The 16,469-nt window shown below is 34.4% G+C and overlaps 1 protein-coding gene across 1 annotated transcript in view; it reads left to right on the plus strand.

The window, feature by feature from the left end:
• CCDC7 (coiled-coil domain containing 7) overlaps positions 1–16,469 on the plus strand; it is a 403,315-nt gene that overhangs the window by 16,491 nt on the left and 370,355 nt on the right. The window contains 2 exon segments of the mRNA XM_058532824.1: positions 14,104–14,124; positions 14,477–14,509. Coding sequence (XP_058388807.1) covers positions 14,104–14,124; positions 14,477–14,509 — 54 coding nt within the window.

Below are 16,469 nucleotides of genomic sequence, written 5' to 3' on the forward strand. Positions count from 1 at the left end.
AATATTCTCATGCATCATTTTCCTGATTTCGTTTAGTTGTCTATCTCCACTCTCTTTTAACTCATTAAGCATCTTTATGATAATAATTTTGAATTCTTTGTCTGGCAATTCATATATCGCTGTTTCTTTAAGGTTAGTTTCTGAAGATTTAATTTGTTCTTGTAAATGTGTCACGGTTCCCTCGTTCTTTGGAGGTCTTGTTATTTTTTGTTGTTGGGATTTTTACAGACAACTCTCCCAGACTTTGTGGTCTAACTTCCTTTAGGGAGAACTTCCTCCAATCAGCCTGCCTGGATTCTGGAGACTTCTCAAATCTTATTTGGGTGGGTGTTCCTTCTGGGTTTATGCCTATAATCGCTATTAAAAGGTTTGTAGGTTTCCACTCAGGCACTCCCCCTGGTGTATCTCTGTGATACTGCAGTCTGTCTGGTGCCCTTGAAACTCACAGTACTTGAGCTCCACCTATTGTCTATCTTTGGTATTGCAGACTCTGGTGCATGGTTGATGGTCTTTGTTCTCAGTAATCCTCAACCTGGCACCCTCTTCCTGTCAGTACTTGGGCAGCACCCGCTAAATGTCAGAATGTTCGACATGTGTTCTACTCCTTTCCATTCCCAAGGCAAAGATGAGATTTGGGGATTTCCTCCAATTGTGCTTCAGTGCAGGAGTAGGGCTCTGACAAGTTAATGTTGAGAGTGTGAAAAATTTTCCTACTGGGCTTTGCTGTGGTTGGCTTTGTCATTGCCTGGGGTGCAGGAACCTTTTAGGTTCAGGCACCTTTTAACTGGTTTCTGTATGTCTCATAGAGGCATTTAGTTTGTTTGGTGTTAAATCCCTGTCTTCGTGGGGAAAGGAGGATCTCGGGCTTCCTATTTGCCATCTTGCTGATGGAGGCTGTTTCTTTTTAATGGGAAACGGTATTAGAAACTAAGATCTGATGGTTAGCTGTGCCCATTGATCCTGGGGTTTCTTTGCTTCTATGCTATTTCAGCAGACAGAACTAGGAAATGTATACAAGTATGTGCACATATACATAGTTTATACACACATATTCCTGCATATATATGAAGTGCACGTATACATACATATACACATGAATAGACATATTTAGAAATCTGAAGTTCTCACAGACACCTTCAATTCCCATCTCTCACCTCAGGGCTTGTTCTCGCCTTCATTTCATATGTGTAAGTCCTTTCTTCTACAGTGAGAATCCTAACCCTCAACATCAACACGTTTATTCATTTGCTTAATCCTATACTACTTCTAAGATTAAGAATTTCTTCACCCATGCACTTTAAACACAAAGCTACCAGAAGGTTTTCATCATTTGTTTTCAACTCCTCCCCTCACCTTACCCCCTGGCAGCACTCTTGTTCAAGACAGAGTATAAGGTATTTGTTAAATTCTGCATTCATGAGTTACTTGGATTAGTTCTTTATTCTTTTTCTGTTACCAGTTTCATCTGTTTAAGTTTGCTTTTAGTTTTAGTTTCCCCTTTCTATCCTTGTTGACTTAATTTTATTTTAGGAATATGTAGAACATTAACCTACTTCAATAAGTAAAGAATAATGCAAAAAAGTGTACTTAGAGAAGTATCATTCTTTTCCATATTCCTTTCCTTTGCATTCCTCAGGCCTTTCCTTCCAGGTAACCAACTTCATTGTTTTTGGTTTATCTTTCATATATTTCTCTTTTAAAAGATAAGTATTTCTTTATCTGTCTTTGTATATTTCTTTTATTTCTCCTCCTTTTTTTATCCAAAAGTTAGTGTATCATATCCTTTGTTTCATTTTCTTTTCACTTAACATTACTTCCTAGAAATTACTCCATATCGTTTATAGAGATCTTTTTCATTCTTATTACAATTGTCTGTTCAGCTTTTTGTGCCATAGTATATACCATATTTTATACTATAGAGTTTATAGTATGCCACAGTTTATAGGGTATACCATACTTTGCTCAATTAGTATGCTATCTGAACATTTAAGTGGTTTCCAGTATTTTGCAATTGCAAATAATACTTCAATGAATAGTCTTCTGTATATGTATATTAATATTTTTAGATGTATATATTCAAGGTAAATTTTTATAGTTGGGGTTTCTGTGTCAAGAGGTAAAAGCATATGAATTTTGTTAGACTTTGGAAAACTTTTCTGCATTGAGGGATTGTGCCACCTTTAATTTCTACCAGCAATTTATGATAGTACCTGTTTCCCCATAGCCTCTTCAATTGAGTGTATGTCACCTCTTGAAATTTTGCTATTCTGCTGGGTGAGAAATGGTAGATTGGTGTAGTTTTAAATTTCTTTTCTTTTTGTTCTTTTTTTGCTGAGGAAGATTCACCCTGAGCTAACATCCATTGCTAATCCTCCTCTTTTTATGCTTGAGGAAGATTGGCCCGGAGCTAACACCTGTGCCAGTTTTCTTCCACTTTGTATGTGGGATGCTGCCACAGCATGGCTTGTGAGTGGTGTAGGTCTGCACCGGGGATCTGAACTGGTGAACCCGGGCCGCTGAAGTGGAGCGGAACTTTAACTGCTCAGCCTTGGGGCTGGCCCCTAAATTTCATTTTTATGAGTGTGTTTGAAAATCTTTTCATATGCTTAAGGGCTATTTTTATGATTTTTTGTGAATTGTCTATTCATGTCTCTTGACCAGTTTTGTATAGGATTTTCATCTGTTTTTTCCCTCATTTTCTAAAAGTTCTTTGTATATTAGGGATATTGACCTTTATCTATATGTTGTCATTTATCTTGATTTTGTTTTTGATAATTTTGGTCATGCCAAGGTCATTCTCCTCCTCCTCCTCCTTTTCTTCCTCCTCCTCCTTTTCCTCCTCCTCCACTTCTTGTTATGTAGTCAGGTTGCCAATCTTTTATTGTATATGAGTTTTTAGTCATAGAAGAACTTTTCCTAAATTCATATTGTAAAGGAATTCACTCCTGTTGTCTTCTAGTACTTTTATAGTTTCATACTTTTGTATTTAGATCTCTCATATATGCAGAGGTTCTTCTTGTGTATGGTGTGAAGAATGGATGTAGTTTTATCTCTTTCTAAACGGTTTTGCAGTTGTTCTAACACTATTTGTTTCAAAGACTTTTTTTGCCCTAGCAGTTCTGTCATTATCATATACTTGAATTCTACATGCCTCATGTCTATTTCTGGACCTTCTTTTTTACTCTGTCTGTGTGTTTATATGCCACATTGTTTTAATTCATTATAATTGAAAGTAGTTGTAATTTTTTTTTTGCTGGGAAAGATTCGCCCTGAGCTAACATCTGTTGCCAGTCTTCCTCTTTTTTTTCCCTCCCCAAAGCCCCGGTGCATAGTTGTATATTCTAGTTGTAAGTCCTTCTAGTTCTTCTATGTGAGCCACCACCACAGCATGGCTACTGACAGACGAGTGGTGTGGTTCCATGACTGGGAAATGAACCCGGGCCACTGAAGTGGTGAGAGTGCTGAATTGAACCACTAGGCCATTGGGACTGGCTAGTAATTATAATATTTTAATATGTACCAGGACTAACTTGTCTTTCCTCATGGTTCTCACTTTCTAGTTTTTGTGGGTTGATTTGTGGACCCCAAAAATATATGTTTGAGTCTTTATCCCCATTACCTGTGAGTGTAACATTATTTGGAAAAAGGGTCTTTGCATATGTAATTAAGGATTTTGAGATGAGATCATCTTGGATTAACCAACTGGGTCTTAAATTCATTGACAAGTATCCTTATAAGAGATAGAAAAGGAGAAGTCACAGAGGACAAGGTCATGTGAAGACAGAAGCAGAGACTGGAGTTAAGTATACACAAGCCAAGGAACGCTTAGAACCACCAGAAGCTGGAAAGAGTCCAGGAAAGGAATCTCCCTTAGAACCTCTAGAGGGAGTAGAGCTCTACCAACACCTTGATTTTGGAGTTCTGACCTGCAGAACTGTGAGAGAATGATTTTTTGTTTTAAACCACTCGGTTTGTTGGTAATTTGTTATGGTGGCCCTTGGAAACTAGTATACCACCTATTCTTAGATGTTTATTTTTTTGATGTGAACTTTAGGTGTCAACTTAAATAGCATTGTAAGAAAGCTCATTGATATAACTTAATGAGATTGCATTAAAATTATAAATAAATCTAGGAATAATTGACATCTTGGTTATGTTGAGACATCTTAATCAAGAAAAAGGGATGTCTTTCCAGTTGTTCAAATATAGTATAATGTTTAAACAGTGCTTTGTTTTCTCCCTAGAGAAAAAAATTTAAACTTTTTTGTTAAGTTTATTCTTGTGTTTTATCATTTTTGTTTGCTATTGTGTTAGGTTTTCTCATCCATTATATCTTCTAACTGATTATTATTTTTGTTTATAAATGTTATTGAATTTTTGTGCTGATTATGTACTGCTATTTTTTTTAATTCTTTGGTTTGAGTTAGTTTTTTTCATTGATTGTATAGGGTTCTCTAGGTATACTGTCATATCCCTTATAAATTTAATGCAATCCAGATAAAGATGGCTTTTTTCTTCTTTTCCAAGTCTTATGGAATCCTTGTTGTTTATTTATTCATTTATTTTTTACTTACATTATTATTACTTATTGAGGTCACATTGGTTTATAACATTATATAAATTTCAAGTGTATGTCATTATATTTCAACTTTTATATAGACAACATCATGTTCACTGCCAGAAGTCTGGTTGCCATCTGTCACTGTACAGATGTGCCCCTTTACCCCTTTCACCCTCCCTTTCCCCTCTTCCCCTCTGGTAACCACCAATCTGTTTTCTGTATCTATGTGTTTTTTTGTTGTTGTTTTATCTTCCACATATGAGTGAAGTCATATGGTAATTATCTTTCTCTGTTTGCCTTATTTTGCTTAGCATACTACCTTCAAGGTCCATCCATGTTTTTGCAAATGGTAAGATTTTGGTGTCTTTTTAAGGTCTGAGTAGTATTCTGTTATATATATATATCACATCTTCTTTATCCATTCATCCATTGATGGGCACTTAGGTTGCTTCTGAGTCTTGGCTATTGTGAATAATGCTGCAATGAACAAAGGGGTACTTATATTTTTTTGAGTTAATGTTTTCATATTCTTTGGTTAAATACCCAGAAGTGGAATAGCTGGATCATACAGTATTTCTGTTTTTAATTTTTTGAGGAATCTCCATACTGTTTTCCATAGTGGCTGCACCAGTTTAGAGTCCCACCTGCAGTGTACGAGGGTTCCTTTTTCTCCACATCCTCTCCAATGCTTGTTATTTCTTGTCTTTTTAATAATAACCATTCTGTTGGGTGTGAGGTGATATCTCATTGTAGTTTTGATTTGCATTTCCCTAATAATTAGTGATGTTGAACATCTTTTCATGTGCCTGTTGACCATCTGTATATCTTGTTTGGATAAATGTCTCTTCGTATTCTCTGCCCATTTTTTGATTGGGTCATTTGTTTCTTTGTTGTTGAGTTGTATGAGTTCTTTATATATTTTGGATATTAACCCCTTATTGAGTATATGATTTGCAAATATTTTCTCTCAGTTGGTAAGTTGTCTTTACATTTTGCTGATGGTTTTCTTTGCTGTGCAGAAGCTTTTTAGTTTGATGTAGTCCCACATGTTTATTTTTGATATTGTTGCCTTTGCTTTTATCTCCAAGACTAATGTCAAAGAGCTTATTACCTATCTTTTCTTCTAGGACTTTTATGGTTTCAGGTCTTACATTCAAGTCTTTAATCCATTTTGAGTTAATTTTTGTGCATAGTGTAAGATTAGTGGTCCAGTTTTATTCTTTTGCGTGTGGTTGTCCAGTTGTCCCCATTTATTGAAGAGACTGTCCTTTCCCCATTGTATATTCTTTGCTCCTTTGTTGTAAATTAATTGTTCATATATACGTGGGTTTATTTCTGGGTCTCTATTCTGTTCCATTGATCCATGTGTCTGTTTTTTGTGTCAGTACCATACTGTTTTGATTACTACAGCTTTGTAATATAGTTTGAAATTAGGGCGTGTGATGGTTTGTTCTTTCTCAAGATTGCTTTGGCTATTTGGGGTCTTTTGTGGTACCATAGAAATTTTAGGTTTGTTCTATTTCTGTGAAAAATGCCATTGGAATTTTGATAGGGATTTAATTGAATCTTTAGATTTCTTTGGGTAGTATGGACATTTTAACAATATTAATTCTTCCAGTTCATGAGCACAGAATGTTTCCATTTATTTGTGTCTTCTTCAGTTTCTTTCATCAGTGTCTTAAGGTTTGCCAATTTTGTTGATCTTTTCAAGAGACCAATTATTGATTACATCAGTTCTCTCTATTGATGTTCTAGTTTGTGTTTCATTTGCCTCTAAGCTTTATTTTTCCTTTTCTTTTCCTAGCTTTGGATTTAGTTTACTTCTGTTTTTATACTTCTTTCAGGTGTAAAGTTAAGTTATTTATCTGAGATCTTGCTTCTTTTTATTTTATTTATTTTGTTTTATTTTTTTTTTTTGTGAGGAAGATCAGCCCTGAGCTAACATCCATGCCAATTCTTCTCTGTTTTGCTGAGGAAGACCGGCTCTGAGCTAACCATCTATTGCCAATCCTCCTCCTTTTTTTCCCTAAAGCCCCAGCAGACAGTTGTATGTCATAGCCGCACATTCTTCTAGTTGCTGTATGTGGGACGCCACCTCAGCATGGCTGGTGAAGCGGTGCGTGGGTGCGTGACCGGGATCCAAACCCGGGCCGCCAGTAGTGGAGCGCACTACTTAACCGCTAAGCCACGGGGCTGGCCCCTTGCTTCTTTTTAATGTAGGCATTTACAGCTATGCATTTTCCTCTAAACACTGCTTTTGCTGCAGCCCTTAAATTTTGGTAGGTTATGCTTTCATTCTCATTAATCTCTTAAGTATTTTTTGATTTCCCTTGTGATGTCTTCTTTCTCTCATTGGTTGGTTGAGTCTGTTTAATTTTCACATTATTTCTGAATTTTTGTTTTTCTTTTGTTGTTGAGCCCTAGGTTTATCCTATTGTGGTCAGAGAAGATACTTTGTATTATTTAAATCTTTTATACATATTGAGACTTGCTTTGTGATTAAACATATGGTCTATCCTGGAGTATATTCCATGTGCAGCTGAGAAGAGTGTATATTCTGTTGTTGTTGGGTGGAATGTTCTATCTATACCTGTTGGTCTCAGTTGGTCTAGCATTGCTCAAGTTCTTTAATTCCCTTCTGTTCTTCTGTCTGGATGTTCTTTCCATATTGAAAGTAGGGTATTGAACTCTATGAGTATTATTGTAGAACTGTCTTCTTCCTTCAGTTCTGTCAATGTTTGCTTCATATATTTTGTGACTCTGTTGTTTGCAGTATCTATAATTGTTATGTCTTCTTGATGAATTGACCCTTTTATCAATATGTAATATCATTCCTTGTCTCTTGTGAGAGTTTTTGACTTAAATACTATTTTGTCTGATATTTTTATCACCATGCTAGCTTTTTTGGGTTACTATTTGCATAGAATATCTTTATCTATCCTTTTACTTTCAACCTATTTGTGTCTTTGGATCTAGAATGAGTCTCTTATAGACAACATATAGTTAGATCATTAAAAAAAATCAATTCTGTCAATTTCTGCTTTTTGATTGCAGAGTTTAATCTGTATTTAAAATAACTCCCTACCAGGAGGGATTTATTTCTGCCATTTTGCTATTTTTTTTCTGTATGTCATACTTTTTTTTTTTCTTTTTCTTTTTCTTTTACTCATTTCCTCCATTGATTCCTTCTGTTTGGTTTAATTGATTTTTTAATAGTACACTGTTTTGGTTCTCTTCTTATTTCACTTTTTTGTATATTTTAAAATTATTTTCTTAGTAACCTTAGGGTTACAACTAACATTGTGAACTTATAATAGTATACTTTGAATTAATACTAACTCTACTTCAAAACTACACAAAATCTCTGTTTCTATATAGCTTCATCTTTTCCCTTTTAGTTATTGGTTGTAAATTAGATCCTTATACATTGTGTGCTCATTAACATAGATTTATAATTTTTGCTTTATACTTTTGTCTTTTATATCACATAGAAAAAGGAGGATTTAAAAACCAAAAATATATTATTTTTTGTGTTTAATATTTAACTACATAGTTGTGTCTGACAAGGATTTTATTTGTTCTTATAGCTTTGAGTTACTGTTTAGTATCCTTTCATTTTAGCATTTCTTGTATGGCAGATCTTCTAGAGATAAACTTTGTCATTTTGTAAAAAAAATCTGAGAAGGTCTTAAATTCTCCTTCATTTTTGAAGGATAATTTTGCCAGATATATAATTCTTGGTATATAGTTTTCTTCATTAATTGCATTTAAAATATGGCCTTCCACTACCTTCTGGCCTCTCTGGTTTCGGAGGAGAAATCATCTGTTAATTCTGTTGAAGACCCCTTGTACATAATGTATCATGTCTCTCTTGCTGCTTTCAAGATTCTCTATTTGGCTTTCAACAGTTTGATTATAATGTGTCTTCATAGGGATCTTTTTTGTATTTATTCCACGAGTATTTTTATATGTATATCCATATCTTTTATCAAATTTGGAAAGTTTTCAGTCATTATTTCTTCAAATATTCTTTCTGCTCCCTTTTCGTTCTCCTCTCCTGGGACCCCTGTTATGTCTATATTGGTGTGCTTGATGATATTCTGTAGGTCTCTTAGGCTCTGTTCCTTTTTTTTCCCTTTGTTTTTCTTTCTTCTCCTTAGACTGGATAATTTCAATTGACCTGCCTTTAAATTCACTAATTCTTTCTTTTGCCTGCTCAAATTTGCTGTTGAAACCCTCTAGTGAAATTTTTATTTAAATTATTGTTCTTTGTTCAGTTGTGGAATTTTTCATTTCTAGAATTTGGTTCCTTTTTATAACTTCTATATCTTTATTGATAGTTATTGAAATACTGTTCCTTGTTTCCTTTAATTCCTTGTACATGATTTCCTTTAGCTCTTTGAGCATATTTAAGACAGTAGATTTAAATTTTTTATCTACTAGGTCCACTGTATGAGCCTTCTCAGGGACAGTGTCTGTTTATTTTTTCCTATGAATAAGCCATACTTTCTTGTTTCATTGAATGCTTCAGTATTTTTTGTTGAAAACTAGACATTTTGACTATTATAATATTGTAACTGTGGATAGCAGATTGTTCCCTCTCTCAAATTTTGTTTTCATTTCTTGCTGTGAGTTCTGGTGGTTTGTTTAGTACTTTTCTAAACTATTATTTTTTAATAGACTTTGTTTTTTAGAGCAATTTTATGTTCTCAACAAAATTGTGCAGATAGTACAGAGAGTTCTCATATACCGCCTATCCCCACACATGCACAGCTTCCCCTGCTATCAACATCATACACCAGAGTGGTGTCTTTTTTATGATCTATGAACCTGTATTGACACATCTTTATCACTCAAAGTCCATAACCCCTTAAGGGTTCCTTTTGGTGTTGTACATTCTATGGTTGAACTAATATATAATGACATGTATCCACAATTATAGTATCATACAGTGCCCTAAAAATCCTCTGTGATCCACCTATTCATCCCCCCAGCCGCCTTCAACCCCTGGCAGCCCCGGATCTTTTTATGTTTTCCTTTCCCAGACTGTCATATAGTTGGAATCGTACAGTATGTAGCCTCTTCGGATTGGCTTCTTTCACTTAGTAATATGCATTTAAGATTCCAACATGTCTTTTCTTGAATTGATAACTCATTTTTTTTAGTCCAGAATAATAACCCATTGTATAGTTGTACCAATTTGTTTATCCGTTCACTTACTCAATGACATCTTGGTTGCTTCCAAATTTTGACGATTGTGAATAAAGCTGCTATAAACATCTGTGTGCAAGTTTTTATATGGACATAAATTTTCAACTTGTTTGAGTAAACACCAAGGAGCTTGATTGCTAGATCATATGGTAAGAGTATGTTTAGTTTTTAAAGAAACCCCTAAAAACTCCCCCTCCCCACCCCACAGGTTTTGGCTCTCAAACTTGTCCACACTGAGCCTCCAGCAATTCGTCGTTTATAGTTTAGGTTTTCCTGCCTTAGTGCTGGTTCCTGTGGATGTTTGGTCTCAGATTTCTGCTCCAGTAATTTGTAATTCTGAGTATCACCTGTCTGTCTCTCCAATTTTGGGAACCATGGTTTGCCTCATTTCTGTAATGGATCTAAGAAGAGTTGTTTATTTTCAGTTTGTTCAGCTTTTTACTTTTAGTTAGGACAGAGTGATGAATCCAGGCTCCTTCAATGCCAGAATAGAAACTAGAAGTTTAAACTATTTATTTTTGAAGTCTGTATTCTTTGTTGTATTTCATCTCTCAAGTCTCTGTTCCTATAGCTTGTGGATTTGATAGAGATTTCCTTAAATTATTAGAGCCACAAAAAAATAAAGGAGAAAAAAGTATTCTCCTGGTCTTTGAAGATTGGCTCTGTGTTGGGGCACTCCTTCAAAGCTTAGCCAGTCTCTTTACAGCTCTGCCTTAGCCTTCATTTTCTGCTTGTGCTGAGCTAGAGATCAGTCAGAGGTGAAAGTTTAGCATCTACTCAAATATTTTCTGAGCATGAGTTCTGTTCTGGGCAAGTATGTGGCTTACTGGATTCCTCCTAATATATGGGAGCTTGTCAGAATCCTTATTTTTCAAAGTAACTCTCTCTCCAGCTTTTCCTCCTAGGCTTTGACATGTATATTGTTTGCCACAACTGTAATCTTTTTCTTCCGAGAACAGTGGTTTGTTCATTTTTCTTTCAATGTTTTTGAGGAATGCCCTCTACTTAGCTGGTTTTCTGCTTTGAGAGCGTTCTAAATTAGATGAAACAAAAGGAGAAGCTGCAGGTCCTTCAGGGAACCTCCAGACACGTCAAAACAGGCAACACAATTCCTTGGGAATAGGTCCACTCTGTTTCCTTCGGAACCACATACCCACTCCAGGAATGAAGGGTGCTGTCTTTATGACTGCCAGGGTACTGGGGGTGGTGTGGGTGGGACAAGGATCTTAAAATGCCACAAAATTCTCCTATGGTGTTTAAGCTGCATTTTTTTGATCCAGGCTTACCTGGTTCCTGTAAAGCCTTGATCATTTTCCAGAATTTTGACAAAGTTGATTGTGACAGTTTTTGCTCTTTTTTTTTTTTTTTGGTGTTTCTGTGGAGGATAGGCCCTTAGAGTTCCCTATTCTGCCATTTTTGCTGTCATTACTCCCTAAATACCTTAGTACATTTTTTGGGGTGCAAATTTACAACTGATCCTGAATTTTATGTAGAAGTTCAGTGGACCAAGAATAACCAAGTGAGTTCTGAAGAAAAAGAACAAGGTGAGAGGACTTGATCTAGCAGATGTGAAGATTTTTTATGAAGCTATATTAATTATAATTGTATGCTTTTGGTGCGAGACTGCATAGACCAATGGAATTGAATAAAGGCTTGGAAATGGATCCTTCCATATAAGAAAAATTTTATTAATGACAGAGCCATATATAATGAATGGCTCTGGGACAATTGATTATTTATGAGGGGAAAAAAAAAGTTGATCCTACTTTATAGTATATACAAAAATCATTTTCTGATGTATTAAAAACCTAAGTGTAATAGAAGAAACAATAAAATATTTAGAAAAAAATATAGGAGGCTGTCTTTATAACCTGGAGCAAAGAACAATTACAAAACAAAATATAAGTCATAAAAGGAAAAATTGATAAATTCAACTACATTAAAATTAAAACCTCTATTGTGTAAAAAATTCATAAAGAGAGGCATAAGAGAAGTTTCAAATAGGGGAAGATATTTGAACCACATATAACTGACAAAGGATTATCCAGAATATATAGATAATATTTACCTATCAGTAAGTATAAGATAGTACAAAATGCTCAAAGGAAATAAAAAGGCATTTCACAGAGGAGGAACTACAAACAGCCCATAAATATATCAAAATATATTCTATGCTTTTAGTAATTTTTAGTAACCAGGGCAATGTGATTATGGCATGTTAATGTCATAGAAAAAATAAAATGTTTTTTTAAACAAGGTGCACATTTCCTTCTAGGACTTTCCTATATTGCTCTACCTTTTCCCAAACAGGCCTCTTGAAGAAATTCCTATACTTATATTCATTTTTCTCCTATTCATCTATACTTCAATTTGGCTTTTGCGCCTAGAGTCCATTGAACTAGCCCTCTAAGGATAGTAATGACTATCCTTAGTAATGACATGGTGTTAAATCCATTGTACACCTTTCTTGACACCTCAGCAAGTTTGACATTGTGGACCATTTTGTTTTACTTAAAATGCTCTTCTCTTGGCTTCTGTGATACGGCTACTGGCTGTGGCTGGTATACCTATCTGGAATGTTAGTTTCAGATTGTTATTATTTTACTTTTTTTTTACATTAGGCCATCTTCTCTTTAAGAAGCTTTTTATAACAACTACATTAAATGCCAGCTCCATTAACAACCATTTTTTAGAGTAGGGTATTTACTGGATACTTTGCTTATAGTTTTTTCTTGGGTTCACTTTTCTAAGGTTAATTTTTTGTTTTGCTACATTAGAATGTGTGGTGAAACAGTTTCTAAATCTTTCAATTTCTGAAAATAGTTGCATTTTGACTTCACGCTTAAATGATAATATGTTTAAAATTAGAATGGTGGTTTAATATTTTCCCTAGGAACTTTATAGGTGTTGCATCAGAGTTTTGTAGAGTTTTCTCTTTCTATTTAGTGTTATTTGTCTAATGTTCGTTTTCCTCACATCTAGTCAATTTTCATTTTCCACTTACCTTTATCAGTAATTTTCTAGATTCAGCAGTACCAGTGACTGATAATGTGGGTTTCCTCAGTAGTTGAGAAAGCCACTGTTCTCCAGGCTTTTAGTGTTTTAAATAGTTGTAGAACTCTGGCTATAATGAGTGGATGAATTGGTGTATACTAGGGTTTCCCATCATCTTCTGAGACAGGAAAGGAGGTTGTGAGAACCTTGGAATCTCTCTTAGAGGAAAGAATGACTTTATTCCAAGGTAGTGTGCCTTAGTGGACATTACTTTCTAAATCCTTACATAGCTGAAAATATTTTCCTTCAAACATGGACATTAATTTGCTTTGGTATATTTTCTTAAGGGTCTCAGCCATTTTTGCTCAGACTCACTGCTTTTTTTTATTATTTAGTGCAGTGATTCTCAAACTTCAGCATGCAAAGAAATCAACTGGAGGGCTAGTTAAAACACAAATTGCTGGCCCTACTCCCAGAGTTTTGGATTCAGTAGCCTGAGGTGGGGCTTGAGAATTTGCATTACTAACAAATGTGGTTGTTTAGGTGATGCTGATGCTGTTGGTTTTGGGACCACACTTTTTGAACCATTGATCTAGAATTAGTGTTGCAAAAGAGAAATTTTAGAGTAACCTGATTTTTCAGTTGTTTTTTTTTCTGAATGAATGCATGTGGTAATATTTTTCCTTAATAATGTAATTCAAAACTTTTATCCAGATGTGGTAGAGTGAGTTTGTTTTTTTGCGGCAGATGTAGTCATTTTAACATTACATTTTCTAAGTGGTAAATATTGGTATTTTGGACTGTGTGATTGGTTTTGCATATTCAGTTTCTCTCACAATCTCCCAAACCAGTTCTTTGCATTTTCATTAAAAATATCAAGTAGTAGTATAATATTTTATATCTTGATTTTTAGGCCCTTTAGGAGAGCACAGTTGTATTGAAGAGGTAATGATGGTGAGATAATACTTTTCGTTACTGTACTCTCAGCTATATGAAAAAAATAATGCTTTTCTGAGAGGAATTTAAATTTTATTCTTTACCTATATTAAGAAAATATATGAAATCATATATGTGAATTATTTTGGGTCTCCTAATATGGATCTATAAGGATGGAAAATTTTTTTTTCTAGAACTAAGTTGTCTAATGCAAGATGTACTAAAAACTCTTATCTGTAAATATAAAAATATTATGATTTTGGATTATAAATTTATAGTTTTATTTTAGTAATTTGTGCATTTTTGTGATTGAAAATTGCAAGAGACTTAAATATTTTATCATAACATACATTGTGAAGATTTTTATTTTTAACTGTTTTAATTAAAACTTTGTTTTCCAGATTTTGGAATCTCTTTTTAAGGTATGTTCAATATGTTGCAGTTCAAACCTACTAAAATTTAATACAGAAATGCGTATAAATGAAGAAGAGGTTTCTAAATTTTGAAGAGGTAAAAAGAACTCTCATACTTGCTGCTACATATATTTAAAATTTTATGTTCTAGTTGCATGTTGCATTAGCTCCATTCTGAACCCTAGGATAAATGATGTTTGGTTCAGGACTAATATTTGATAGATGAAGATTCACACACACACACACGCATACACACACACATATGCACACACACAGACACACACACGTGTGTGTACCCGTTTATTTCACTGCAGAAATTTAACTTGTCAATAACTTTTTTTTCCATTCCTTTTTTTTCAAGTGGATTCAGCGACAGGTCAATCAGATGGAAGAGGTAAGTATAGCATTTCTTAATTGTTAATTAAACTAATATTTTATCTCATTTGAAAACCAGTTTGAAGTATAAGTTAAAAATTTTTGAATAATCATTGGTTATAACCTTTTGATATAGGTAGAGAAAGAATACGTGGGTAATTTACATACTACATTCTTGCATACATCTGGTATGCTCTGAGTTTGACACATTGTCTCCTAAAATTGAATAAGGGAAATTTAATTATTATTCTTTCCCTGATACATTCTTACTCATAAAATTATATATTGATTTTCTTTAAATTTAATGTTACTTTAATGATTTTTTTTGTACTTTTGATTTTCAGGTGCTTTTCCACCAGTTTAAGAATGACTGGTCTCTATCCTTAGGGGGTTTTAATTCTATTTTGGAAAAGACTTTATGTATACTGTTAATATAGCAGAATGATTTCCAAGGTAGCTTCAGTGATTTATAGAAATGTTCTAGTTCTCCCTTGGTTACGCTTACAGTTTAGTCCAATTAAACACTCATGAAGCCCAGGTACTTTAAAGAGGTTCATATACTTAGGATATAAAATTAAAGAGTAAAAATAGAAATTGTAACTGTCTTCTAGCACCTTTATATTATTTTACCCCTGGCTGCAGAGTAGAAGGCTTTCATGGTCTGTACACTCCTTGCTTTAGGACGGATATGACTGACACTGGAAGAGTGTTGTAATTCTTCCTTGACTATGGTAGATTGCTCTCTATCTTTCCAGAGAAGTAGGATTGGAGTGAATTCCAGTATTCCCCTACCCTCTTGTAAAATGTGTACTTCTTTGCAACTTGGGCAGTTCAGCTTACCTTCTGCCTTCTTATTTTCACCTACTAACGTCTTTAATTTATTTTATTCATGGATTTATCTCACTCTGTTCTTTTTACTCTTAGACCTGTCAATGTGTAAGATCCATTCAAAACCCTGGCCTCTCAGTTTTTGACCTCCTCATCTCCGAAGATCTAGTGTCCATCTTTACCTCTCGCCCTGACTTCCAGTCACACTCTCAACCTTATCATTAACCAAATTGCTTTATTTTAAAGATCACTAATTCAGCCAGCTCATTCTTGAACTACAAATTTCTGTCTTTCCAATTATTACTTTAAATTTTGCTCTGGCCACTCTTTGACTTCATCAAGACCACCAGTGCATTTATTCCTCTACCTTCTTGCAGTCTTTTTACTCATCTTTCTTTTCAACCTGGAGATTGTGTACTTTATTGCAGTGAATTTCTTAATTTTCTAATCTCCTTTACCTCTTTCTCTTTTCGATGCCTTCGTCTAACAAAACTTAACCCTGAATAAATGAAATTATTTATTCTTTGAGCCTATCATCTAGCTGTGAAACACTGTTGAAGAAAGTAACACAATAGGTCAGACACAATTACTCCAAATACTGCCTGGCAATTCTATTGCATTTCTGAAATGAATTTCAACCCTTTTCAGCCATCATCTCAGTGCCCCCACCACCATATCATTTTCTTCTTCACTCTCGCACATTCACTTCAAATGCTTGAAATACAAGCCACTTGTTAGAAGGCCTTCAATTCCTGCTGCTAAACAAAAACTTGTTTATATCCGTACTCATTCTATCTTCCTTTCTCCTGTTAAACAGAGATATTGTTCCTCCTCCTACATAAGACTCATTCTTTTACCTCTGTTTTGAATCTCATCTCGTCTTGTCTTCTTAAGAAATTTGATTAATCATTCCCTCTTGTATATTGTATTTTTCCCATTCAATTGTGTCCTTTCTTTCAATTTTTAACTATGCTAATGTCTCTCTAATTTGATGCCACATTCCCTTCCAGTTACAGACCTATTTCTCTTTTGCCTTTCATAACCAATTTTTAAAAGCTATTTTGTATGCAAATTTACTCACATGAGGGAAATAGTTATTAGATTATTATCAGAGAATAAAAGAGAAGAGAGAAAATTTATAAAAGAGAAGA

This window comes from Diceros bicornis, chromosome 36, assembly GCF_020826845.1.
Source record: "Diceros bicornis minor isolate mBicDic1 chromosome 36, mDicBic1.mat.cur, whole genome shotgun sequence".
Classification (NCBI taxonomy): Eukaryota; Metazoa; Chordata; class Mammalia; order Perissodactyla; family Rhinocerotidae; genus Diceros; species Diceros bicornis.